At 47.9% G+C, this 27,434-nt stretch overlaps 1 protein-coding gene across 15 annotated transcripts in view; it reads left to right on the top strand.

Annotated features, from left to right (window-relative positions):
* The window catches only part of PPFIBP2 (PPFIB scaffold protein 2), a 144,855-nt gene that overhangs the window by 93,685 nt on the left and 23,736 nt on the right, over nucleotides 1-27,434 (top strand). For 10 of the 15 annotated variants that reach the window (XM_086678075.1, XM_086678063.1, XM_086678073.1 and 7 more), the window contains 7 exons: nucleotides 2,456-2,587; nucleotides 12,541-12,723; nucleotides 15,990-16,082; nucleotides 20,652-20,763; nucleotides 23,125-23,186; nucleotides 24,341-24,416; nucleotides 25,450-25,553. In XM_086678075.1, the coding sequence (XP_086534201.1) occupies nucleotides 2,456-2,587; nucleotides 12,541-12,723; nucleotides 15,990-16,082; nucleotides 20,652-20,763; nucleotides 23,125-23,186; nucleotides 24,341-24,416; nucleotides 25,450-25,553 (762 nt within the window). The remainder of the gene's footprint in view (nucleotides 1-2,455; nucleotides 2,588-12,540; nucleotides 12,724-15,989; nucleotides 16,083-20,651; nucleotides 20,764-23,124; nucleotides 23,187-24,340; nucleotides 24,417-25,449; nucleotides 25,554-27,434) is intronic. The other 5 variants (XM_086678066.1, XM_086678064.1, XM_086678065.1 and 2 more) reach the window with 1 other exon arrangement.

Raw genomic sequence — 27,434 nt, 5'->3', positions numbered from 1 at the left:
TGTTCAGGAGAGATACATTCTGAGGCTTTTTTTGATCCCACCAAGGCGGCAGTATCGTGAATGTTGCTTAGCGGGCAAACTGCATGTAAGATATTCAAGCACTCAGTGGGCTGCGTTTTTAATAATCATATCCCTAGGCCTTGACTTCTGGTAGATACTTAAAAACATGTTGAGTAAATGATTGAAGTCTGGAATGGAATGGAACAACATTTTCTCAATTGTCCGTACTCTAAAGCAATCGTTGCTATCTGATTTAGAGAATTACTTCTCTACCCCTTTGCAATGGTGGCTTGGAGAGCTCACGTACACAGTATAGTCCATCTCTAGCAACCCACAGAACTTTAGGAGTTTTACACCAGCGGTGGCTCTGGCCTCAACTTCTTTTCCTGCCTGCTTTAACTTTTATGATTTTACATTTTAACTTAAATTGTCCATTATTCAAACCGCCTCAAGTCATTTGTGGAACAAAACAGGTAGATGAAAGGATGGAGAGAGAAACGTAGAATGAGGTGGTGGAACAGAGGGGAAGGTGAGGAAGGAAGAGAGAGGAGGTGGGAGTGAGTAGGTGGTATCAGAGAGGATTAGATCTTCAGAGAGCCTTCGCGCCAGGCCCTGGTAGAGAGTGTGCGCTCAACAAAATCTTAACAGTTTGAGTGGCTATTTCCTCACTCCGTGACTCCGTGAATATTTGTTGATTGGCTTTTTTTTCAGCAGGTATTTTTTTTCTTTTATTTTCCTTAAAATTCTTGGACTTCTTCCTTTGTTTGGGAAACCATGTGATACGTTAGACAGAAAAGAGTTTTGGAATCAAACAGACTTTGGTTTGCAAACTAACTAACGCACTCTGCTGTTGTTGACTGGCATATGTCTTTGGTCAAGACAAGGCCAGTCTCTGGGCCAGGTTAGTATTTACTGTCTATTACTCAGGTCAGGATAGTATTTACTGTCAAATCACCAGGAGGGTTTATTGAAAGCATGTATGTAAAGTACCCTGTGGGGTCTGGCACAGAGGAGGCACTCGTGGAATCTGTGTGTCTTCTCTCCTTCCCCACCTCCACCATTATACACATTGATCTGGGTGACTACTCATGACCAAGTACGCTGTGGTTCTCACATGGCAGGGTCACTGCCTCTGTGCTATAAGCTAGTTCAAGTCTAGCTGAAACAGGAAGAGCCGGCCTCCTTTGCCCAGTGCTCAGTGAGTTCATTTTGCTGAACTTCTAGGTACCCGTCCCTTCAGATTAGCAGATGAAGAGTTTGTAGACTGGCTTTCTGACACATTGAGGGGCTTGGCCTAGGGAATCATGTTTTCCTAGTTAAGATCTGTGTCCTGTGTGGTTTGGTTTGTAGTCTGAGGACAGTTCAGAATATATGAAATCATAGCTATTGGTCAGAATGTTGATCACCATTCTTGTATGAGGGTTAGGTTGCCCAACTTAATATAGAAAGTTCATACTGAGATGGAATAGTGTATCTTTTCTGTCTGCTGATTTGGCTGGTCACTCTCCTGATGGCCATACTGTAGTCTCATTGCTGGAAACCATGTCTCCCGTGTGCCAAGACTCTGGAGCTCATGGACCATGGCCTTTGGCCAATGGAGAAGTGTTGCCCCTGGACCAGAAATGTTCCTGGTTTTTGAGGTCCTTCATAATCCCTAGTGGTTCCCAGCAGGTATTTTGTCAATCACCTTTGTTTTTTGTCTTATTTATGCTTATTAGTTATATGTATTAATGGCAGGTTGCCGTCTACTACTGTTCTTATTATGGTAGGGCAGGACTGATAACCTTCCTGAGTCTGGTCTTACAATAAGGGAAGAACAATTTTCTTACCTCCATACTGTCGTGGCTAGAAAAAATCCATTATCACAATAGGCTAGGAAAAGTCTGTATCACATAAACAGGATTTTGTCATTTAGTAAATACTCATTGAATATCTGCTTTATGCTCTAGCTCCCTCCTAGGCTCCTTGCAGTGAGACCTTAAAATGAAATTTGTTGAAAATGTGGGCTGAACATTGAGCCCAGGAGGTGATTTGGAATCCTTGGTTTTAAAAAAGATATATTGTTAACGTAAGCTTGGGTTTGTCTGTGTTTTTTTGTTTGTTTTGGTTGAAAGGACCTGCTGCTTTGCATTGGAAATAGAGATGGAGAAGTTTCGTTCTTTGAGCAAAACTGTCCCTTTTTCTGTACTTGGAAATAATGGCTTCTAATGGCAAACTTGTTTTTTGAGAGCTATAGTTCACATTGTTTCTCAGAGCACAGTGGGTGGTGCCAGGGGCTGTGCTCTCCCTGAGTGACCCAGTATCAGCTGAGACCTGTCCCTAACAGCCCTGTAGCTCATATGCAGCAGTCTCAGCTCTGCTGTCCACCAGAGTTTGCCTTGTATGCTCTGGATGGAGCTACAGCTGTCCTTGTTGCCAGGGAGGCTCTGATTTTGACATCTGGTTTTGCTTGCAGGAGCTGCTAAGTCGCACATCTCTTGAGACCCAGAAGCTTGATCTGATGACTGAAGTTTCTGAGCTGAAACTCAAGCTGGTTGGCATGGAGAAGGAGCAGAGAGAGCAGGAGGAGAAGCAGAGAAAAGCAGAGGTGAGTGTGATAGACCAAATTCTGGGGGATCCATACAGTTCTAAACTCAGAGCAGAGGAAACTATCCTAATGTGGATTCAGGCCATCTGGTCAACCCCAAGCCTGGCAGCCACTGGGCGCCAGAAGCATCTATGCACTAGAGACACAATGATCTGTTAATACCAAGTTATCAGGTTTTGCTGTGGCTGCAGATTTCAGCAATGCCCAAACCACCCAGTTTTGGCTCTAAGGCTTTATCCTCCCTCAAGCTGCTGACAAGGATAGAAAGGGAAGCATTAGAGGGGGAAGGATCAGGCAAGATGTGAAGGGACCCAAGATGTCCTCTGTGGGAGCCAAGGTAATGAGGATATATCTGGGATGAAGTCAGCTGCCCAATAGGCCACCATCACTATATCCAAGGAGTCTGGAGACATTCTTTGATGTGCTTTTCACTGACCTAGATGGAACCTTTAGATTATGTTTCTTTTCTCCTGATAGGTCATAGGAGGAAGCCCATGTACAGGCCTTCTATTAATGTTTTCCTGCATTGTTCCTATTTTTTTACACTCTATAGAGTTTTTTACACTCTATAATGCCATTGGCCAGAACATTCCAGACTCCTTTTTAGGATAAATGTTTTGTGTAAATTTTAGGCTCAGAGTTGCTTTTGTTGAGAAAGAACATCCTGTTTTAACCTTAGATAACCACCTTCCATATGTCTCTACCTACAAGTGCCCATATTTGCACCTGGCATGTAAGATGTAGAAGGAAGATAGGCTGTAGGTTTAGAAGCACACTGGTTCAATCACTAACCTAACTGCTTAATAGGTCTTTGAATTTCATTCAACAAGTTAGCTGCTTAATTTCTCGAGACTTTATTTATCTGTAAAATAGGTAACTGTGTGAAGTCCAAATAAAAATCACAAAAGTCCCTATCATAGTACCTGGCATCCTGTAGGTACTTGGTTCATATATACTCCCTCGCAACATTTAGCTCTCTCCAAAATCTAAAAGTGGATTATCATTCCTTTCTATTAATCACCCCCATTATTGTGCACTGAAACCTGCCCTATTGCTGTGTTTACACAGTGGTAAATGCTGGTGATTGAGACACTTAAAACGGGTGGGCAATTCTGTGCATTGCTTTTGAGAAGCTGCTCATTGTAAGTAGAGGTGCCAAAAGACCTCTCCATTAACCTGAAGACCCTGTCTTGTAGTGATTAAGAGGGCGGGGCCTTGAATCAGATCTTCCAGCTGTAATGCAAGCTGAGCTGCTCATTAGCTTTGTCATTGTAGGCATAACACAACCTGTTTCTCCCTCTGTAAAGTGGAGATAGTAACACTTCCTATTTCCTGAGTGGTTTGGAGGAGGGAATGAGATAATTCATGTATAGTCCTTAGCATAGTGCTGGACACATAGTAACTGCTACCTTTTATCGATTACTTACTGATTGTGTCACAAAGCATCCTGCAAATGGACATGTAGGTTAAGATACATTTATAAACTGCAAAGCTCCCGCAGAATGAAAGCTTATCTTTGTGAGGAGTTAGTTAAATAGAGTGCTTTTTAAAAAACAAACAAACAAACAAACTTTTTTAGTGTTTATTTTTGAGAGATAGCATGAGCAGGGGAGGGACAGAGAGAGAGGGAGACACGGAATCCGAAGCAGGCTCCAGGCTCCGAGCTGTCAGCACAGAGCCCGATGCGGGGCTCGAACTCACAAACCACAGGACCATAACCTGAGCTCAAATCGGATGCTTAGCCAACTGAGCCACCCAGGCACCTCAAATACACTTTGCTTTTTAAATGTTCAGAAAGAAGCAACTGAATTTTCTCCAGGTTTGGAGTTGTGTTTTTACCAACGTCTCGAGGTGTGTGATGACATGGGAACATAGGTTAGGGCTCTGGGGGCAGAATTCAGTAAACTCGGAGATGCCTTGAAATGATAGAGACAAGTCAAAACCACTTAAATTAAAAAACAAAAACAAACTTTAAAAAGAAGTATAGGTGGGAGAGTATTAGGTCACACAGCTTGAAGAGTCCAGAGTTTAAAGTCCAATATCACTAGATCCACGTGACCTCCCAATGTCATTAAAAATCAGCCTTAGCGTACGTCTTGGTTCTGACTTAGCCTTATTGCCAAGAAGGGTCTCTGCACTACGTCCTATCGGCCTGGAGACCTGGCAGAGAGAGCACTTTTTTCTCAAAGTTTCCAGCAAAAGCCTCGGGCTTGCATCTCCCTGGGCCAGTTTGGGTCACATGCCTGGTTCTGAGCCAGCCAGCCACTAGGGAGCACATAGGTATGTGTGCGTGAGTCTGTCTGGGAAAGAACGCGGAGTTAGTACCAACCTGAGCCAGCTCTGTTCCTTTCCAGAGAAGACAGGATGGAAAGGAGAGCTCCCAATTCTGGGCCAAGTATACCGAAAGCAGTCATTTTGCTGTTTGCTTTATTTTTCCTTTTCTGAGGGATTATGTTTCAATCTGAATTTTTTGTTTTTGTTTTCCATCAGGCTGTTCATGCATGAGGCAACATAGACCCTGAGCCGCTGGCTTCATTCCTACCAGATAATGGCCCTTCCCAGTTGCTAGTACAAACATTAAGTTTTTTTAGGGCTGTTCAAACCTGTGACACTCCATGCACAGCCACATGACCTGAAGTGCATTTCTCCTTCTTGTAATTGAACATAATCTTCGCTGGTATGCTTAGAGCCTCTGCCACTATTTGCAAATATGTGCAGCACCAGGGGCTTGAAACCATGGCGAGTACTGCTGTGGGGACTCCATTGTCATGTGCGTGGAGGTGTGTGAGTGCAGCACTGAGCTAAGGTCACCAGAGGTTGTACTTCCGTGAACAAGGGGAATGCTGCTTCCCAGCCTGCATTGCTGCTGGGTTTTTTCCAGTGAATATACTTAGCCCAAGGCCTATTGCTTGTGGTTTGGAAAGGCAGGATCTTTCTCTGTTTTGTTTGTTTTCTGGGGTAGCTGGATCTGAAATTTCCTCTATGCAGCTCAGGCTTTATCCTCAAATTCCATTTTATGTTTCAGTGAAAATTTAAAAAAAAAAAAAAAGAAAAAGGATACTGTGAACAAGAGCATTGCAGGCTGTTCTTTCTGTCGGACTCTGATCCCCCCGAAGCCTGTATCCTGCTGCCTGTAGAAAGTTATGGACGTGATTATACATGGTTGTCTATAAACCTAAGGACGTCAAGATGCAGGTTTCTTGTCAAATAGAGACCATCCTGACAGCCAGCCTCACTCAGGAGTCTGTCAGTGAGATGTGGGTGAATACCGGGTTTCCTGTTTACCTTTCCTCCTGAGCCTCTCGCAGTGGCTCCGGGTCATTCCAGGAGACCCAAGCTTAATCAGTTAGGTTTACTCCTGAGAAGCAGGACTGCAGAGGAGTGGCTGACGCGGAAAGTAAATACGAGAATGAGGAGGATGGAATGTAAAAGATCCAGAGGCAGAGGAAAATGTCTGGGTGGCATACTATATCACAGGCACGTCCCTCAGAGGCGTCTTCCATGGAGAGGAGTCTGGTTTCCCCGAGCCCTGGGGATGGAGGGGGCCCCACAGCTGGATCTCTTTATGGGATTAAAGAGCTCTGCATGTAATAACCAGAGCATCCTGTAAAGAAGGGAGCAGGGATCCAGCATGTCCTGGAAAGTGGCGTCCGTGCAGTTGATCAGGTTTATACACAGATATGAAGAAGAGAACCAGAAAGAGTCTTCAGGATTTCTGGCAGAAAACGGAGTGTCTTACAGCACGGGTGGTGCTGACTTCCTTCTTCCTTCCTGTGGTTATAGCACTTTGGAAAGGAAGGATTCTGATTTCTGAACTGGGATAACCAGAATGATGGATATGGAGCACAGAGCGGAGACTGGGAAGATTGTGTTTGTTCAGAGAAGTCGACCGGGAGATTCTTACTGTTTTGTTGATTTTGTTTTACTTACTGATTTTTATTAGCCTAGGAAATCTCCAGCAGTTCAAAAATTAAGAGTTCATAAAAGTATATGCAGCCAAAAGTCTCCTTCCATGCTCGCCCCTCAGGCCCACAGTCAGGAACCACCCTGACCAGTTTGTGTCCTCCCAGAGTTATCCCTGGGCAAGCAAACTTATGTGGACAGATATATATGCACATATGCGCACACATTCCTTCCCTCATTTTTGTGCAAATGCACACTATTCTAGACCTTCTAATGTAGCATGCTGGGAATTTATTCACACCAAGTGCATTAAAAAGACTTATATGATAGAAATACCTATTATTTCATTATCTGACTATACCTTAATTTAGCCTGTCCTCTTTTGATGGACATGTAAGTGGTTTCCAAGTGTTTGCTACTTCCAATAATGCTGCTGTGAATGATCTTGCACACGTGGGGATACTGAAGTGGAATCAATGGGCCAAATGGTACATGCAGTTGAAATTCTGACCGATATTTCCACTTTGTCTTGTGGAACGTAGAGGTTATGTTCCCATCAGTGATGTCTAAGAGTGCCGGGCCAGTATTAAGCAGAGCATGAAGGAGGGAGAGAAAGAACTAAGTAATATCATGAACAAGTTTAACAGGTAGGAGGGAGTGGGAAAGACATGGTTATGGGAGGTGCCCCGTGGTTCACATAGAAAAGAACCGTAAAGAACTTTGATGGTTAGTGAATCGGGAGTCATAAAGCCAGCTGAGATTTCAACACAGAGTGGCATTTAGACACTCATAAATGTCACCTGGACTTCGTGATAGGGGACCCAAGAATGAGACACAGCTACAAAAGGGTCTGCCCTATGGGGGAGAAACAGATCTGTTAAGAGGGGAGGTGGGCCAGCCCTGGAGAGAACGAAGTATAAAAGAAAGTTGAAATGCCGAGCCTGAGGATGGACATACTGGAAAATAACACGTGGGTTGGGAGAATAAGAGGGGAATGTCCCTGAAACATTGGGATGCACCACATAGTCACCCCAAGCAGAGGAAGAAAATAGATGCACTCCTGTTCAGATCCCCAGACAGATGGAAGCAGACAAGGGGCTTAAATGGAAGGGCGCAGCAGTTTGGATGGTTCCTAAAAATCTCCTCCAGCTTAACACCTGAGTATTTGAGAGGTTGGCTCTTGGCGCCCCACCCCCCTATTTGTTTCTACCCAGAGGACAGAGAAAGAAACTGGGAAACTGCTGCTCTGGCTGTAATGTTGAGACTAGTTTAGGAGGGAAAAGTGACAGGTACCTTGAGAGAGAGCGGCCGTTCTGTGAGTCCATGACAGGGAGGGAGGGAAAGCCAGGCATGGCCAAGACTTTCATAAATCATACCTTGGAAAGTTCAGAAATAACATAGAAGGTGACTCAAGAATATTGAACTAAAAAATAATGTAACTCTGTGCAATCTCACAAATACTACTGATAAAAAGGAGAAACTTGGAAGTACCCTGAGAGAAACTTGTTTTCAAAGGGGCTCATATAAAAGATAGAAAAGACAGGGGCGCCTGGGTGGCTCAGTCGGTTAAGCGTCCAACTTTAGCTCAGGTCATGATCTCGTGGTTTGTGAGTTCGAGCCCTGCGTTGGGCTCTATGCTGACCGCTCCGAGCCTGGAGCCTGCTTCAGATTCTGTGTCTCCTTCTCTCTCTACCCCTTGCCGGCTCTTGATCTCTCTCTCTCTCTCTCTCAAAAATAAATAAACATTAAAAAATAATAATATAAGAGAAAGGACTGAACAAAGTGCACCTGCACAAGCAACAGCAGCAGGGGCAAACCCCAAACAAAAGGACAATGCTGAGGACAGGAGAGAGACTTTTTGTTAAAGTTATGTTCTCTATAAGAAGATCAAAGAAAGAATGGGTTCTGTTCTGATGCCTCAGGCACAAAGAACTTAGGACAGTGGTCCCCAAACTGCTTGCTATAAGTGAATTTTAAGGTATCAGGGAAATCAGGTGAGTTGCTAGCAAACTAGAAGTGAACCGTTTTTTTTTTTTCCCCCAGATGGCAAAGAAAGTTAGATGGGTTCCATAAAATTTAGTCTGTTGAGGCTGGGGCCAACCTTATGATGGTTTGTGGGAGGCCAGAAGATCAAGTAGGGATTGTGTTAAGAGTGAGTTACATTGGGGTGCCTGGGTGGCTTATTTAAGCGTCCAACTCTTGATTTTGGCCCATAGTTTCTGAGTTCAAGCCCCACATCGGGTTCTGTGCTCTCTCAGTGCAGAGTCTGCTTTGGACCTTTGTTTCCCTCTCCCTCTGCCCCTCTCTTGCTTGCAGGCTCTCACTCTCTCAAAAATTAAAAACAAAAAAAATATAGTGAGTTACATCAGCTTGACCTCCTGTGTCTGGCTGGGAACGCGTTGGTGGAATAGACCTGGTAAATGTACACTTCTGTGAGGCATTGCACAAACCCTGCTTGGGGAGTCTTGTGGATGAGCTGGAGGAGTATAGGATGGATGCTAAGATAGGCATATCGGTACCCCCATGATAATAGCATCTATAGACCATGTCTAGGAAGGTTATTGTAGAGGGTGAGAGTCCTCTGCCTTTACTCCTCCTACCAATTGAGCATTTGATTTTTATTTTTTTTAATGTTTATTTATTTTTGAGACAGAGACAGAGTGTGAGTAGGGAACGGTTAGTGAGAGATGGAGACAGAATCTGAAGCAGGCTCCAGGCTCTGAGCTGTCAGCACAGAGCCCGACATGGGGCCGGAACCCACGAACTGTGAGATCATGACCTGAGCCGAAGTCGGACCCTAAACTGACTGAGCCACCTAGGTGCCCCTAATTGAGCATTTTTAATGTGTAACGTGGATGCTGATCTAGAAAATCATAAAGCAGTGATGACATGAAGCCAAAGAAAAATCAACTCGACCAGCCGGCATCGGGATCCATAAAAACCTACACAGACTTGAGCAATAGCTAGGTTGTCAGAAAAGGGGTAAAAGAGGTAAGAACCTGAGTGGTGGAAAATCGCTAAAGGTAGGGAAGGAAACACTTCAAGAGGGAGGCAAGCAGTTTGAGGACGGGAGCACGCCTGTGATTTAACCAGGAAGAGGGCCCTGGGGCCGTGAGGAAGAGCCCTGTCCCTCATCAGTCTTGGGGACAGAGCTGGTCTGCCTGGAGGCCACTGGTGCAGGGGGAGGGGAGGGAATGAATGCGATGATGAAATCAGGCAGCAAGTTTAGACTCCTCATTTGAGAGGTTTAACAATTGAGGGAAGCTTCTATAAGAGAGACAAGCAGGTCTGAAAACCAGCAAGGCCAGTGGACTTAGGGACTAAAGGTTCTGGGAAAGAGTGGCCAATAAGGTGAGCACTCCAGAAGAGTGCGGAGCCGCTGGGCTTTTGTTGTTAGCCATCAATGTCACGTGGGCCTTAACTAGGTCACCATTGGGTGTTTTCTGTTCTCCCAGTTTGGTTCATTTCTTACGGATCAAACACCTGGTAAAGGAGCAGCGGTGGGGGAAGTGAACTCACATTTGTCGGATGCCTCCCGTGTGCCAGGCCCCGTGCCAGGTGCTTCACCTAAGGCTCACCTGGGTAACCCCTCGAGGTAACCTGATGAGATGGACCCTCATTCTACAAAAGTGATAAGGCAGTCTGTAGCTGCCTGCACGCTTCGACAGCATCATGCCTATGCCCATCGTGGCTTAGTCGCCCGTAACAGGCTGACCTCCCTCTCTGGGGACATAAATGCCAATCTTTTACCTTGGGGGATTGCTTTTAGCTCTATCCTTGATTAACTGGCCATCCTTCCTTCCGGCCCGGGGCTCTTGGTCAGAGGATTAGATAATTTTTCTGTTAATTGCCCCCATGCTAATGAATTCCCAGCTAAATCTTCCCCTTTCCTTAGTATTGCTTTTATCCATACCTACCTTTCCTCCTCTCATGCCTACACATTCTAAATCTGTACCCCCTTTTGTTTCGCTGCTATGTCTTTTGACAGGGCAACCTTACCTACTTTACAAAGATCAAGACCATTGGAAAGATCTCTGTTAACTTGTTGTTGCTCATCTAAGGTCTACCTGAACCCCCAATATGTGCTTTGTGCTTAGCTAACCCTATCCCCAACCCCCATCCCCTGCTGGGGCCTCCAATTCCAGCTCCTTTCCTCCCTCTTAATTCTTGCCACCCAGCAGGTATGCTAAGTATTTAAAGTACCAAAAGACTCTGAGACTTCTCAGATGAAAAAGCACAAACAAACTGAATGTGGACCGTCCTTGTTTAGCACCTTCCAACGGTGGCAAATCCACAACAGGAGATAGGGCTGGCCTGTGATGCCTAGTAGCTCAGGCCAGTCAGGCGTGAATCCTCTACCCTTGTCAGGCACGTGTGCTAAGCCAGCAGGGGGTTTGGAACCCAGTGGCACACAGAACAAAGGCCACGTCAGAGCCCAGTGTCTCCACTAGGACTGCAGTTGAGAACACAGACGGCAGGTATGGCCCCAGCCCGTTGGTAAGTGGCCCATCAGGGTGCAGGGACCAGTAACAATGAAGCTGGGTAGAGATCTGAGGTCCAGGGCACTTAGGCCCAGAAAGGCCACCCTGACCTCTCAGCCCAATCCTCTCATCTTGGTAGGAAAATGCTGTAAGACAGATGACCCTGGAGGAAGACAGCCTGGGCTGTCTGGGCCAATTCAGGTGAGCTAGCTTAAAGGGTGAGTGGCCGGGAGGCCCCAGGCCTGCTGACGATGGCGAGGACTGCCCTGCCACTCTGAGTCCAAATGGCATCACCAGACAGGAGGGCGGGCACCTTCGCCCAGCATCCTTTCAGCCCTGAGCTGCCACTCAGACCCCGTTTCCCTTCTACACCGGAGAAGGGGATGTACAAAACAAGATATGAGATGGGAGTTTTTCTTCTTAGACCCCGCTGTCACTACTGAGGATGGGCAATTTCTTCCCAGCGTGCCTGGGCAGTCCCCACAGTGCCGGTGGCTGACCCCAGTACCAGATGCCGGTGTTTAGAATATCAGTAAAGGTGGGCAGGGAGGCCTGACAGGTTCATTGGCTGCCACCCTGTCCACCCAGGTCTCTGTTCCACTCTGTTGTGATATTTCCTTAAGTCCGCATCCCTGCCCCATGGGCTGCTCATAGTTTCCCTCAGCCTTTCCGGTTTCTGGCTGCCACAAGCGGCACTGTCGTGAGCCGCGTTACCCAGGCGTGTGGCGCTCTCTTCTCCATTCCCACCTTCAGGCAAGGGGTCCGGAGGTGCCTGCTTGACATCACCTAGACTCGTGCCGCCCCTTCCTCTTGACCCACACAGAACTAGCCACTCACTACTCCCTGGAAGCCCCATGGTTTTCAGGATGGTGGCACTCACAGACTGTCATGATTACGTGTGTGCCTCTACACGGTGACTAAATGTCTAGGGAGTAGAAAAGGGAGATCCCAGCAGACCTGTGGGCGACAGGGGTTCAGAACTGAGTAGGCATGAATTCCAGGGGCTGCAGCTTTTCAAAGTGGCCATATAAGGGCCAAGATGTTCTCTAGGCTACAGAGGAAGTCTGGTTTGGAATGAGAAGTGAAGGAGTAAGGTCTGGTATGGGGGTGAGGGAGAGTTTAGAGTTGGGGACGTACCAGCGTGTGCGAGCATGGTATATGCCACACGTCACCGCGTGGGTGTCGGTGTGTTTGGGGGGCGGGAGAGGGGCAACTATACCCGGGCGTATGTAAGAGGGGTCGTGTCTGTGCGCCTGTCTCTGCTGCTGCCGCTGGGCCGGGTGCCTCGTTGGTGTGCAAGGATGCCCCCACCGCACCCCCACTGCGTGGCACAGAGGAGCTGCCGGGGGTTTGCTCAGACTGCAGGACCACCCCGTAGAGGGGGCGGGTTCAGGAAAAATACCAGGTCTTTTGGTTCCCGTGAAGAAAGTGGGCGGTCACCTCTGGGTCGCCCCCTGCAGCTCATCCCCTGCATGCTTCCTTCTCTCTGGGCCGCTCTCCTGGGGAGCTTTGTGTCTGAGAGCTGACTGACCCTGAGTGCTCTTTTCTCCTCTCTCTTCCTTCCTGCAGTCGGTTCTGAATGTGATCAGTGAGCTGCAGGAGCAGATGTGTAGGCTGCAGCTGGACATCCACAGGCAGATTCAAGAGCGCCTCTTACTCAGTAGGGGCCGCCCTGAGGAGGTGGCGGCTGGTGACAGCGCAGCCGAGCCCTCGCCCTGCGGCCAGGACTGTGCCTGTTGGGAGGGGTCACCTGTAGGAACCACACTTAAGTATATCAGAGCATGCGTGTGGGGGCATTTCACTGGTGGAGGGGCTGGGCTTTCTCCTAACCACAAGCGAGTGCAGTGGCTTAACACGGCTCTATTGTTACTTCCGGGCAGAGTTTGGGACTGGTGCACTCCCCTCAGGGTCTGAGCTGAGCTCTGCGACCCTCAGAGAGCAGGGTCTGAGCGGGTGAGGCCAATCCTTGGCCAGGTGGTGGCACTGGCCTTCCTCAGGGCTGGGAATGAGGTGTGTCAGGTGCCCTGAGGGATGGGCATCATGCAAAAGGAAGACTCAGGATTCCCCTTCCCAGGTGTTACTCAGGCGTTGATTCTCCTCCTGGGCTGGGAGATTAAATGAAGTTTTATCTCGTGTGATTTTTATTTTATTTTTTAAAGAAAAAATAGCATCGTGAGAGAATCCTTTCAAGTTTATTTTTAAGGAAGTTAATCCCTAGTGAGAAAATAGAACACCAGTTTCCTTTTTGCTATGACAGTTAGGTCATCATCTGAATTTCTAGGAAAAATTCCCCACCTAATCGCATTAGAGGGATTTCATGACCTCTGGACCCTATGGGGTATACCTGACCGGTGTTCTGGACTTGTCCCCTCATCCTGGTGGGACCGGGGCCTGTGTGACCTGACTGGACCTGGTGATGGCAGTTGCACAGAGAGGAGTCTGTGCCTCTGAGACCTACTGTCGAAGAGGACGTGGAAACCTGAAGGAAGGTCAAGGTCATAGTAGCTGTGAGCATTACAGAGGGTCCGCCTCACCTCTGTGGGAAATTATCACAACCCATACTCAACCATGGAACATGCTGAAGCTCTACCCAGAATCAGACAGTAGAGGGGGAGCTTGGGGGCAGGTGGGGGTTGAGGTGGGGAGATTTCCTCCTACATTAAATGACAAGGGGGAGAAATGAGAGCCCAGAGGTAAATGTGGATTTGAATAGGGAAGTTCTGGGAGTGCCCCATGTTGAGTGGGTCAACCCAGAAAGATGTCTAAAAGAGGCTAACGTTTGTACCAGTGTTTATAGCCGATGATGGGCACCACAGACAACCTTGAAAGAGGAGGATGTGCCAAAGGTCATCAGAGCCTGGCCGTCATCATGCTCTGTGTCTCCATGGCGGCAGCCTCTCAGGCAGGGCCGGAAACATTCTCAGAAAACCATCCTGGGTCGGCTGGAAGTCCCACCAGGCCTTAAAATCTAATGCTGCAGGTCATGGGTACAATGACCTTAGCTTCGAAGACATTTTTGAAAAGAGGCATCAATAAATGTTTACCTTGGCTGTAAGAAAATCTTAGTGGATTACCCTACAAAGTTCAAGTGTAAGCAGTGGAACTTTCTGGCAGACTATCTCAGAACACAAAGAGCTCCAGGTCAGTTAAACGATGAACTGAATTTCCCTGTTCGTTCATTGGGAAATAATACATACCTACCATGTGCCAGTGGTGAGCAAAGCACGCTCGGAGTTACCCAAACCCCTCCTGGAGTTCACACAGGAGGAGAACCAGCCATTAGCGATCAGACCAGTAAGTATCTAATTGCAAATGACGTAGGAGAGATACAGGGTGCCACACCAGAAAGGATATACTCTGCCACACACGAATATGGTGTAGAGGTTGGGATAGCTTTGCTGAGGAGGCCTGAGGAAGGATCGGTGGGAATTCACCTGGCAGACTGCTCCAGACAAGAGGGAGCGGTGTGTGTAAAGGCCCAAGTAGACGAGGAACTAAAAAGTATCCAGTTTGGTTGGTGCATCACTGGGGGGAGAGAGTAATCCAAGAGGCAGGCAGGGCACCGGGTCAGGCCAGGCAGTGCTGGTGAGAGCATATGAGTTTTGAGGAGCAGAGGAGCGCCAGGATCAGATTTGTCCTTTAATTGTGTTGTTCCCCTGGATGCCGCGGGGGACAGGGGCTTTAAGAAGGGCAAGACGACAGACGAGCGACCCCTGGAGAGACTGCCCGGCCTGTTGACATGAACTGCTAGATCAGAGTAGTGATGGTTGAGTTGGAGAGAAAGGAGAGATCCATTTCCTTGAGATAGACTTAACAAGGCTTGGGGATAGATTGCATCTGTCGGGGAGAGGGAGATGCCAAGGATGGGCCCCAGGTTTCTGGCACAGGGAGGTAGGTGGATGGAGCTGCCATTTAGTGAGGTTGGAATGTCTAAAAGGGGGAATTAAGTGTTCCACTTGGGCCATGACAGTCGTGAGGTGCCTGCCTAGAGGTGTTAGGTCGGGAGTCTGTGGGGATCTGGGGTTCAGAAGTCTGGAAGTGATCACATACACATTAATTTTTCTGATAGGAGCCAGTTGGCAGGACCAATTATCCATTAAAGGAAACTTGGTTTGGGACAAGGGTGCTCAGTGGTGTCGTCTTTGCTGAAAGAGTAGTTTAGGGAGCAAGGTCACTGTAGTTGGAAGAAACAAACCTGACTTCCAACTCACCCCGGGCAAGTTGGTCAACCATCCCTTCCTCACTCAGCAACTTTCAGTGGCTCCCTACTGCCAGAGAATGGCCTCAGAGCTCTTTGTATTTTCATCCAAAGCCTTTCTGGTAGGGCTGCACCTTACTTTCTGGCCTCACCTCCCACTCGTGCCACCTGTCCTCTGCCCTAGCCCAACAGACTGTCTCCCTTTGTGCCTCCTGCATCCACCCTCCGCCGGTCTGCCTTCTCCTTCCCTCCTTTCTTCAAGCCGACCCCCGCCCCTGGCCCAGAACACTCTGCATTTGGCATTTGTTATCTTAGTGTTTTCTGTCCTGCTGGCTGCCCCTTCTTCTCTGGAGCCTTCCAGGATCACACACCCCTCTTGGGGTTCCTTGCCCCACGCCCCAGCACAGAGAGGTGCGCCCACCTAGCCTGCTTCCTGCTACTTTGTAAGAAGCTGCTTAATTTTTGTATCTCTGTTCTTCTGGCTCCCAAGTCCTATTTATCCTGCACCTCCACATTTGTGCATGATTTGGGCACACCCCACAGAGGACATGGATGTCAGAAAGGGGCAGGCAGAACTAGTTCTAAAGAAAAAAAAAACCAAAGTTTTCTCTTCATATGCCTGGAAGCCCTGGCTTCTGTTTTCGAATGGCCCACAGCTTTTCCTGAAACAGGACCATGTTTAAGGATGTGAGCTGCAGTGTTGAACATGACACGGGATCTCTTGCCCCTGGCATCCCCTGCATGAGCCTAACTGGGGTTATCCAGGGAACATCATGCTCTGTAACCATCAGAACTTTGTTTTTGTCCCTTATCCTTCTAGGAGTTACTGCAAGAGCTCAGGCACCTCAAAATCAAGGTAGAAGAGTTGGAGAATGAACGGAATCAGTATGAGTGGAAGCTGAAGGCCACTAAGGTAAAAGGCAGTTCTTATATTTATGGAGAGGTGCTGAGGCCCGGTGGGGAGGGTCTGCGTTCAAGCTCGGGATCTGAGCTGGAGAAGTGCAGATTGACCCTGCTGTGTGCACACGCAATAGTGCACAGATTGTGCAAGTAGATAGTTTTGATCTGGGAAGGCTCTTCTCCTAGGGAAAGCCCCCTGAGATCATGCACTGGTGGAATAGCTGAGCTCCTTCGTCTTGCTGTGTCCTGTGGCACCCCTAGGCTGACATGGGACCAGTAAGGGGCTGTGAGCAAGTGAGAAGTCTTTTTTTTTTTTTTTTAATTTTTTTTTTTTTAACGTTTATTTATTTTTGAGACAGAGAGAGACAGAGCATGAATGGGGGAGGGTCAGAGAGAGAAAGAGACACAGAACCCGAAACAGGCTCCAGGCTCTGAGCAGTCAGCACAGAGCCCGACGTGGGGCTTGAACTCATGGACCACGAGATCACGACCTGAGCCGAAGTCAGACGCTTAACCGACTGAGCCACCCAGGCGCCCCAAGTGAGAAGTCTTAAGGCAGATGAACGTCGATGTTACCTCGGCTGCATCACTTTAAATTTAGCGGTCCCTTTTAATAACTAGTTGGTTTAAATAGGCATGCTGTATTTTAGCACTGAATGCACTCCACTACTTTGTTGTTTTAACTAAACCATGTTTCTATGGAACTGGGGAGCTCAGCAGCCTGGGCTGGGGAGGGAATAGCCCTGGAGGAGCATTCTTGCCTGCGGGAGCCTGGTCCAGGCAGCCCCCTGAAAGCACACCTGCTATTTCACTAAGGCCTCTGTAGCGCCACCCAGAGGTGTTAACTAGGTTTTCATTTTTATTTCTTACTAGGGTTTTAAAAAGTACTTAAGAGTTTTCCTAATTTCTGGTTATACTTTTATTTTTTTCTGTAAGTTAACTTTTAATGATTATGAAAACAATACTCATCACAGAGAATCTTTAAACCATAAAAAATGGATAAAAGTCACCCTTATACCACCTAGGAGCTACCACTATTAATATTTCCTTCTAGGAATTTCTCTTTGGGGGGAATCTCGCTCGCTCTTTCTCCAATTTCTAGTGTTGATAATTTATATGCAATTTATGTCATGCTCTTAAAACTCTGAACATGATATTGATGTCTGTATAATTGCTTGTATAAAATGATTTTCTTAACCGTTTACCAATGAGGAAGCCGAGGCACAGAGCAGTTCAGTAACTTTCCCGAGATCTTTCCAAGTCAGCACCAACCTAGGCAATCCCAGCACATTTGTCTCCAGCCCTGTTGTTATCTAAGTGCACCCTTGTGTGTTCTGTGCTGTACCTGTTCCAGCAGCAGTGATTTTCTCAAATAGCTCAGAGCCTTCTGTCACAGAATTCCACTCAGGCGAGTCCCGTCTTGGGGAAGCCTTTGAAGTTGTACACCCATGTATTATAAAACCAAACAACTCTTTTTAGGTCACCTGAGCTCTTTGCCTTGGCATAGAGACCTTTGAGATACTACAGGTTACTCAGTAACTATTGGGTAAGGGGCACCTCCTATGTGCCAGAATGCATCAAGCTCTTTGCCCACATTTTCTCATTTGATCCGTAAAAATAACCTAGTGAGGTCTGTTGATTTATTATCCCCATTTCAGTGGCTAGAAAACCAAAGCCCAAGGTGGCCAAGGTGAGGTCCAGACCTGGATCTGTGTCATTCCAAAATCCATGCTCTCTTTCTTATAAAATCCTGATTCCCTACAAGTAAAAGCCTGTACTATTCTTGAAAGTTCTTTAGTCTTCTGCATAAAGCTTGTCAGCCCCTGAAGGCAACTCATCTTCCAGGGCAGCAATCAGGGGTGATCCCTGGATTTAACGAAGCTGAGTACTTACAGGGAGCTGGAGCAGCCCTCTGCCTGGCACCAGCCCACACACCTTTGCCTCAGACCTCTGGCCACACAGCTCCAGCCTCTGTGGCCATGGCAGTGGCATCCTTTGCCCTTGTGGTCAGGTAGAGGGCTTGTAGCCTGTTGTAGACTTCCCAGCTATGGGCACAGGTACTATGCTAAGCACAGCAGAGCACCTGTCATTTCTGGCCTATTCTCTGGAAATTGACACCTGGCAGCTGGGACTCAGCCACTTAGTTTATTTATTTTTTTAATTTTTTAGAATTATTTTTATGTTTTATTTTTTGAGAGAGAGAAAGAGACAGTACATGATCAGCAGACAGGTAGAGAGAGAGGGAGACACAGAATCCGAAGCAGGCTCCAGACTCTGAGCTGTCAGCACAGAGCTCCACACGGGGCTCAAACTCACGAACCCATGAGATTATGACCTGAGCCGAAGTTGGCGCTCAACAGACTGAGCCACCCAGGCGCCCCTAGTCTACAGGGTTTTAAATAGATGATCTCACCCAGAGGCAGGCTTCAGAGACAAGGGACCTCATTGTGCTGGGCTCTGCCTCACCCATATCACTGAGATCCACTGTGGGTCCCGGAGACCAGCATCAGGCATGCAGATTCCTAACAGAGACCAGCTCTCACTTGGTCTGCAAAGAAAGGGAAAAATGGTCGTGGAAGGTCCAAGAAAGGTTAGGAGAAGATCTTCTAAGAATAGTACGGTCCTTGTAGAAATAAGAGGCATTTGGACCGAATGGCTCAAGGCTAAGGTATTCAGAAGCCACCGAGGCTGTTAGTTGTAGGCCCGTAGGCACCGAGGCCCTGAGTGAGCTAGGGGACAGTGCTGCGTGGCTGTAGGTCTCAGCTAGCAGCTTGCCACCGCTGGGCTTGCTCTCTGGCCTCTCTGGGTAGATGCCACAGAGCAGAGGGGCAGGGCTCCATAGGGCACTTCAGAAGAAGGAGAGCCTACCCCTTGCTGCCTCTTTTTTTCTTTACATGGCCCTCTCTTTTCCCATTTGAGGGATGTTAGGGAAGCTTCTTTTAGAACCCCTAAGGTGGGCTCAGGGAGCTCTCGGCCCATAATAGTAGCCTTCATCTGTGCTGTTGATTCAGAAGCTGGCTCCCGAGCAGGTGGGGTTTGCGTCCTGGTCACTAAGTGGCCCTATGACTTGGGCATCGCATCCTGCACTCTTCCTGGTGTCTCCCCGGTAGCGACACGCAGTGATGTTGCTTCCTCCCATGGGCTCCTGTGAGGATTGAGTGAGGTTGGACGTAAGAAATCAGTGAGCACTGGGTCAGAGGCAGAGTGGACGCTCAGTCAGTGTGCCTGAAACTGAACGCAAGGCCTGTTGGCAGAGGAGCCACCAAGAGTCTCAGTGCTCGTTTTCGGTCACTTGAAACTATTCGAAGGTTAGCTCTGGCATCCCATTCTATGACCTTGAGGAAAGAAGGGGGGATGTGATTGGGCTACCACATGGGGAGGGATGGCCAGAGTACAGGCCTTTGCTGTATGTTGGCTGGCTCCTGAGTTGGTCCTCACCCCCTTTCTTTGTCTGGTTTGATGCTCAGAGAACTACCTGGTTACCCTTAGGAAAGGAATAAGACGAGAGAAGCAAGAGTAGCAGCATTTATTGAGCCCTTACTGTGTAACAAGCATTAGGCTAAGTTGTCCGTGACCATTATCTTATTTAATCCTCCCCACAGCCCTTTGAGGTCAATGCTGTTTTCCCCATTTTAGAGATGAAGCAAGACTCAGAAGTTAACTCAGAAAGGTTAACTTGCCTAAGGTCCTCCAACTAGGAAATGAGGGAATCCAAGTTTGTTTGGCTCCAAAGCCAGTGTGGCCCCTGGGATGGGACCTACACGGTTCTGATCTTCTCACGAGCGTGGGAAGGTGCGGACGGTCACACCTACTGTTACATGTGAGATTTAACCTGCGGTGCCTAGTAGAGGTGTGTGAAGCACCCAGCACAACTGCCCATGCATGTCTACGTATGAATGTATGTATCACATCTGTGGCTGTACTTACATACTTTATTTGCAAAAGTGTATCTGCTCAGCACATCTGAACGCTTGTATAGAGGTACATATGGGTGAGCGTGCATAGGTGCTCATATGGAGGCTGGGCAGAGGCCGTGGCTGTGCATGAAGAGAGTACATGAGGGAGGTACTCTTGGCTCACTCTTTGTCTACCTACCAGTAGTGATTTGATTTCCACTATGTTTCCTGTATGGGTGTGGATAAATGAAAGATGCATGCACTCGTTGCAATGATGTACATCTGTGCTGTTGCATGAATCCCCTGAGAGAAGGAAGACCACATCCGGAAAGAGAATGTGCATTAGCAGCTCTCCCATTGCACACAGCCCCAGCGCCTCGGGCCTCAGGGGCGACTGGGCCTCAGAGGGCAGGGGAGGTAAGAGCCTGGTCAGGTAGAAGGATGCAGGTGACCAGCGGGAGCTGAGGGCAGGGCCGGATTGGCCAGGGAGAATGAGTTCAGTCTGCAGAGCCCCATGTGGTGGGGACGGCGGTAAGCACCTCTAACTGCTCACCTCTGGCGCCTCTGCTCCTGACTTCCCAGAATGTTCTGGGACCCACTCGTCCCGAGCTATGAATGACTTGAGGTACTTCATCACAGTCTGGTAGTCCCTCTGAGCTGGTGGGGATCCTCTGTTGCTCTTTCAGGCTGAGGTAGCCCAGCTGCAAGAGCAGGTGGCCCTGAAGGATGCAGAAATTGAGCGCCTGCACAGCCAGCTCTCCCGGACTGCAGCCCTGCACAGCGACCACGCAGAAAAAGGTAACTGGCTTGACTGGGAGAGAGTTGCCCCTGGGCCCTCTGGGCATGTGTGTCTATGGATGATTATGTGTGTGCCTGTGTGAGTAGGCTTACTGATGTGCACATATGTCCTGTGTGTGCAAACACGTCCAAGTGAACAGATGCATGCCTGAGTGTGCGTGAAAGGGCCTAGAAAGCACAGTTCTACTGTGGAACCATTGCCATGAGCCCCTCCCCTGTCCAGAAGACTCCACCCTGAAGGCTTCTCTCACATGTAGTCTGATCATTAAGCTCTGGAGCTTTTCTTTGCACTTGACGGGAAGGACTTGTCTTTGTGTCATTCCCACAGGGGAGGCTTTATTTAGCAATCCGTTCACTCCTTGAATGGATACCTGCTTGATACTCATACAAGGCCCCGAGGATACAGAAACAAATCCACTAGTTCTCATCTTTAGATCTCAACTTAAATGTTACCTCTCAGAAAGGCCTTTTCTGGTTATCCTACCTCAACCAGATGCCCCCAGTCCTATTTTTCTCTAGCTCAGCATTCTTTTTGTTTCCCTCATAGCACTTAAAACTCATCAGGGTTGCATTTGGGGAGGTCTGTGGGTAGATTGTTGTCCTCACTGTGGGGCAAGAACTGTGTCTGTCCTATTTGAGACCATATCCACAGAACTTCACACAGCATTCAGCCATGGTAGGCTCCTAAGAAATACTGAGTAAGTGAGAGGATGGTGAATGGTCCCTCATCAGTTCCAAGTCTGCTGATTCAAAAGAGGGTGAATCCTCAAATACTCTTATTAACACATATTTAATATTTAAGGCTATCCACCTTGTATTCAAAATGATCACATACCTTCCTCTTCCCATGAGGCTGCAGAATGATGCTGGAGGAGGTCCTGTAGCCCTATGGATTGGCCTTACTACCGGGTCCCCTCTCAGCCTCAGCACTGCTTAGCTTGGGTCCCTGGCTGGGGTGGGAAGCTATGTGGCATGAAACGGTGGCTTAAGCTGGAGAAGAAAATTAGTGACCAATATGTTCATGCCTCCCCTAGTCTTTCTCAGTGTCTTCTTAAGCCTTTGAGTGTGTCACCTACCTGCCATGGCTCAAGGTGGATGCTGGGGCCCCCTAACATATCCCAGACTCTCTGTGATGCTTAATCTGGACAGAGTGCTTTCTGTGCCTTGATCCTAGGCCAGGTAGCCTTCCCCCTCCACACTATGCTTCTCTGGAGTCCAGGCCTTCTGATCCATCATCCGGTAACTCTTGGAGCCGGTCCTTTGGTCATTTGCTGCTCAGGTTGGGTCCTGCCCAAAGCACTGAGGTTTGCCACTCTTCATAGGAAGCTTACCACCCTCGTCCCACAGACAGGGCTGTGGGGTTGCTCTTCAGCTGCCAAGAGCCTAAGATAGTGAACGGGCACTCTGTATTGTCCTCTGAAAATGAATCCCTATGACTATTTACACAAGTCTACTCTTCCTATTCTTGTTGCAAATGGGATGCCTATATTTTGGTTCCCTTGTCTCCTGGACTTTTCTCATATAGACACCCCCTCTTCCTTTTGTAATAATCAGTTTAGGAATGGGGATAGGTCCTTGTTTTGAATATTCCACTATGTGCCACTCCCTAGACCTAAATATGTAGCAGACTGACCTCCAGCTCCCTTAGGCATTGGCCTTTGACCTCGTCCTTCAGACCAGTTTGGGAAGAAATCAAGAGCCCCTATTAGGTCCAGAGTGAGAGCAGGCCTTAGGTTGCCCACAACAGACTGACACAAGTGCCTGGGCCCATAGAGATATTCTGTGGGTTTCTGAAATAAGATAGTTTTCCTTAACTGTAGGATTTGTTTTAATATATTTATAGATGTGTCTAAATATTCTTTAGTCAATTCTGACTATAGCGTTTTAAATTAAGCCAAGTACCCAGCTCTTTTACGTAATCATTCTTTTCTTCATTCAGCTGTAGACTTTTTTTTTTTTCTTATTTTAAATTCTCCTTTGCTACAACCCATGGGACTGTATTATTTTTCTCTAAAACTAGCTAGCAGCCCAGGTACATGCCCACTCAAGTAATAATGTCTGTATTCTTCTGAGATGTTGGTTTTGAAAGGTTTTTGGGTTCTTTTGTGTCAATTTCGAGTAAATGGAATTTGTATTTTCCCCACTAATTTCTACAAAGAGAACATGAGAGATTAGGTTTGCGCATTCATTTAGTAATCCAACAAATTTTAATGAGAATGACTACCCCAGACACCGTCATGGGCTCTTAAAGAAGTAAAGGAGCCCACATGCAATTTATTCACAAGGGAAGTCTTAGTAGCTTAGCACGTGGGGATGGCTGTCTGTGTGGAAATAATTCTCCCTACACCTAAATTCTTTCAGACCAAGAAATTCAACGTCTGAAAATGGGGATGGAAACTTTGCTTGTTGCCAATGAAGATAAGGTAAGATGGTCCATCAAGGCAGCCCTATTCTTCCTCTGCTAACAGGCTGTTTCGTCCCTACTGGTCTCTGATATTCTGGGCAGGGTCATGCCCATCAGGCCAGTGACCCAGGGACGTGTCAGGAGAATGGCTTCTGCCTTTTGGAGACTGAGCCTCTTTTGGCTTTGATGCCTGGGGACTTTGCCTAAGCGAAATCTCCCAAATGCAGAATAAAATCATGCCTGTTCGTGCTGGTGCAGGGGGGAAAAAAATACCCCTGTGGTTACTGCCAAATGCCATAACTGCTGCTTAGACTCTTGGCAAAACTTGAGAGCAGTCCACCAATCTCCTATGCACACAATCTGGTGACAGACCCGTCACAGAGACACTAGGCAGCACGTGATGTGTTTACCCCACCGCCTTCCATTCTTCACATCTGATTGCCTGTGTAATCCTAGAGTAGCCACCTCTGTAATTATAGAGCACTTACCTGGGATGGCCATCACCTCTTAGGATCACAACCCTGCATTTTACAGATAAAGAAACTGACCTTCAAAGTGCTTGAGTAGTTTTGTCCAAGGTTCGTTAACAGTAGGTAGTGGAGCCAGGGTTCCCACCCAGGTCTGTCTAATGCCCAAATCTGCGTGGCCTCCCAAGTCCCCAGGCCTTTGCTGAAAGAACTGATCTCCTCTGGTAATTTCACCTGTTGTGCAAGGAATCTTGGGCTCCTAAGGAACAGGTTGAGGGTATTGGGGATAAATAGGATGGCTTTATTTTAATCTTTCTTTGTATGTAGCTCCAGAGGACAGCATTTGATCCAGGAGACAGATTCCAAAAGCTACCTCAGGAGGGTAGGGAGATAGTGCGTTTCCTGCCTCTGAAATGTTTAAGCCCCTCGAAGGCTGTGTCTGGAAGGGATTGTTTTACGGCTAGGGATTGGACTCCTAGCCTTTGGGTAGAGGCAAGAATGTTTGCAGCTGCCTAGGGGGCAGACCACTGGGAACCCAGTCTCTGTGGGAAGGAGGCTGGACACTGAACTTCCCGTCGAAGTGTCCCTTAGTTTCCACATAGCATCTCTTCTCAGTGTGCCCAGAATGTAGTCTGGGCCCCCAAATGAAATCCTCCATGGGGCCAGTGGTGGTGTTTACATATAGTCTGCTCTCCCACTGTGACAGGACCGTCGGATAGAGGAGCTCACAGGGCTGTTAAACCAGTATCGGAGGGTGAAGGAGATCGTGATGGCAACTCAAGGTGAGGGAAAGGAGGATTCTGCTGTTTTCTCCCAAAGGTATTCCATCTATTGTGTTAAATCCAGGGGCATTTCGCTAGAAGGTTCTTAACCTTCATTTGGAGAAGATCCTCTGCTAGATAATGGAGCTGGTTAGACTGTCCTGGACAGTGGGAAACTGGCAGCTATTGGTTTCTAGAAACTATGTCTAATGATAGCCCAGAGATCCTGTGGACTAAGCATATTATCAAGAAAATAGAGCCTTTAACGTGAGCCCTTAGGAATCCCCATCCTTGGGGATCTCCTGTGTGTTTTTCCAGGATACCTTTTAGAGGCAGTGAATGCAGTCAACCTGGACCAAAAACCAGTTCGATACCCTCATTGGGGATTAGAGCTTGTCCACCTCCTGACAGCTCCCCCAGCAGATTTCCAGGATACTTTGGGGGCCTTCTTTGAGTCTCTGGGTACCTGGGTTCCTGTAGGAAGTCACAGGGCATGGAGGACTATCTGTGTTTCATATTTGCTGCGCAGGCTGAACGTACCATGCGGGCAGCGTTAGTGTTCGTGTGAGCACAGTGGGGCCTGGGCCAGGCTGCCCGCCTTACCATTCATGTCATTGACCCGGGCTCCTGTCACAGATCCCTGGAAAGCAGCTGCTTCGCAGGAGAGGGCCACCTTGAGGGTGTTCAGGGACCTCATTCTGGTTGAGCTTCCGCTGGCCCTGCACATGTATCACAGCCCTATTTTCCCTCCTCCTTTGGTATTAGGGGTCGAGTCAGAGCATCATGACCCATGGCCAAGGAATGAGAAGGTTAGGGAGGAATAGTAAGGGCTGCCTTCTCTCTGTTCCTCCCATGAGCTTTGACCTTGAGATGACCCTCATGACAGCCCTTTCTCAGATTCCCTGAAGAATCTTACGAATTACACCTGTAATGTCCCTTTATATATGTCTTAGTTTTTCTTGATGAAGAAGCACTGTTAGAAATCTGTGGTATAATCACAGGTTTCAGATGAATCCCACAGGAATGACCCTTCCTTCTGTGTTAATGCTTCTAGGGCCTGCAGACAGAACTCTCTCAATCAATGAAGAAGAACTCGAGGGAAGTTTCCGAAAGTGGAACAGTACAAACAAAGGCCCTGACGAATTACTTAAGCCAGAGGTGCTGTGTTTCCATCTGTGATGTGGGGTTTCAGCAGGCCCTAGAAGCTTGTGCTGAGCTTGGGGGAGGATCAAATCAGGTACCTGTCAGGTAGAAATCTTGGCAGGTGAGAAATTAAATGGATGGAGTGGCCCCCGAGGCCTGGGGGAAAGCATCGAGGGTGGAGAGGGGCCCAGGCACAGGCCTGTGTTCTAAAAGCTCCCCCAGCAGATTTCTGGGGCACACTGGGAGCCTTCTTTGAGTCTCCTGTAGGAGGTCACAGGGCAGGGAGGGCTGTCTGTTGTATTTGCAGCACAGGCTGAATGCAACATGCAGACAGCGTTAGTATTTGTATGAGCACTCAAGGGGTGGCATAGTGGATACTGGACTTTTCAAGGGTAGGACTTTTCTTTTCAATCCAGTTCCTTGTTTCTTTTGGTCCTTCTTCTCTGGGATGTAAGCAGAGACCATAGGTGGTTTCATTTTATTTCTCCCTGTTTCTCCAGTGTCCGTAATAATGTCTGACGCCCAGGAGAATGCAAATATTTGTTGAGTGAAAGTGTCTTGCTCGTTGAGGGGAATAAACACACCTATTGCTGTGATACGCTTCTATTCCGCAGCCCTCCCCTCCAGCCTCTGTAACCAGCATACAGATTTCTTTCCCTTTTGCTTGTTTAAAGTCTGGTCCTCTTATACAAACCTCTCTGCATTTAGACGAGATACAAATAAGCAAAGAAACTCATAGATCCAGATCTCGAGTGGAGAAGGGGCTTTGGCCCAGGATGTAAAAGTTTCATGAAACTCTAGAATGGCCACACCGAATAGGGTCTCAGAGGTCTAGCTCAACCCTTTTAATTAAGGGAGGAGCAAAGTGTCATCGAGTGACCCAGTTATTAAGTCAGACAAACATCCCAACATGAGCTTATAATGAGCTTATTCCAGATTGCTGACAGTAATAAAATAGCAGTGATTGACACTCAAGTACCTCAGTGGGGTCCCTGTGATGAGCCCTGTACATAGGGCTCACCTCGTTTCTCCTCATGACACCCCACTGGGATTCTTATTTTATTATGGTGAAGCTGAGCCTCAGAGAGGGTCAATAATCTGCTTTAGGTCACACAGCGGGTAGATGGCAGAACCTGGAATTGGATCCACATCTATCTGGCCAAAAAGCTCAGGCTTTTAACAGCCCTATAGAATGCCAGGGTTCTCCCTATAGTAGACCAAAAAAGTACTTCCTGGGCCCTAGAGAAAAGGCCATCTTTACACTTAGTACAGTACTGAAGACATCAGACTGTGTTGTCCTTAGACACCGCCATTAGCTCATGTTTGGTCCACCCGCAATGCTCTCCCCTTTTTGCCTTCTCACTAAGCCCATTCTTGTTTCTCAGGTGTTCTCCCCTCTGAAACCCTCTTCTGTGGTATCCCCTCCCTCCCCTCTACCCCCATATTGCAGTGTAGGTATCAGGACCTTAAGGACATGCACACTGATCTTTATCCTAATGGCCTGTCTGATGAGGGGAGCGCTTCCCCCACACCCCATGGGGCCTGGCCGGCAGTAGATGTTGCTCATAACAATTGTAGTGCTTCTCACTGCAAGCGACAGAAATCGACTCTGGCTAGCCTACACCACAGAGGCACATTTTTGAAAGGGTGTGTGGTGGCTCCTTGAATGAAAGGAAAAGCTGAAGAACTGAGCTCAGAAAGGGCAGGAACAGCAGGATCCCCAGGGGTGCAGGTGTCAGGACGCTACTGCAGGGATGTGGACGCAGGCCCGGGAAGGAGGGATGGGTTGGCCTAGGTTTTCGATACTCCTTTCTCCTTGGCATCTTGAAAGAGCAAGGCATCCGTATTGACACAGCCACCGTGGCTATGCCCAAGGGAGGAAGTGCAACTCCCCAA

The sequence above is a fragment of the Puma concolor genome, chromosome D1, assembly GCF_028749965.1.
Source record: "Puma concolor isolate L17-30 chromosome D1, mPumCon1.1.hap2, whole genome shotgun sequence".
NCBI classification, from domain to species: domain Eukaryota; kingdom Metazoa; phylum Chordata; class Mammalia; order Carnivora; family Felidae; genus Puma; species Puma concolor.
Note: the sequence above shows the minus strand (reverse complement) of the source record. Positions and strands in the feature narration are given on the sequence as shown.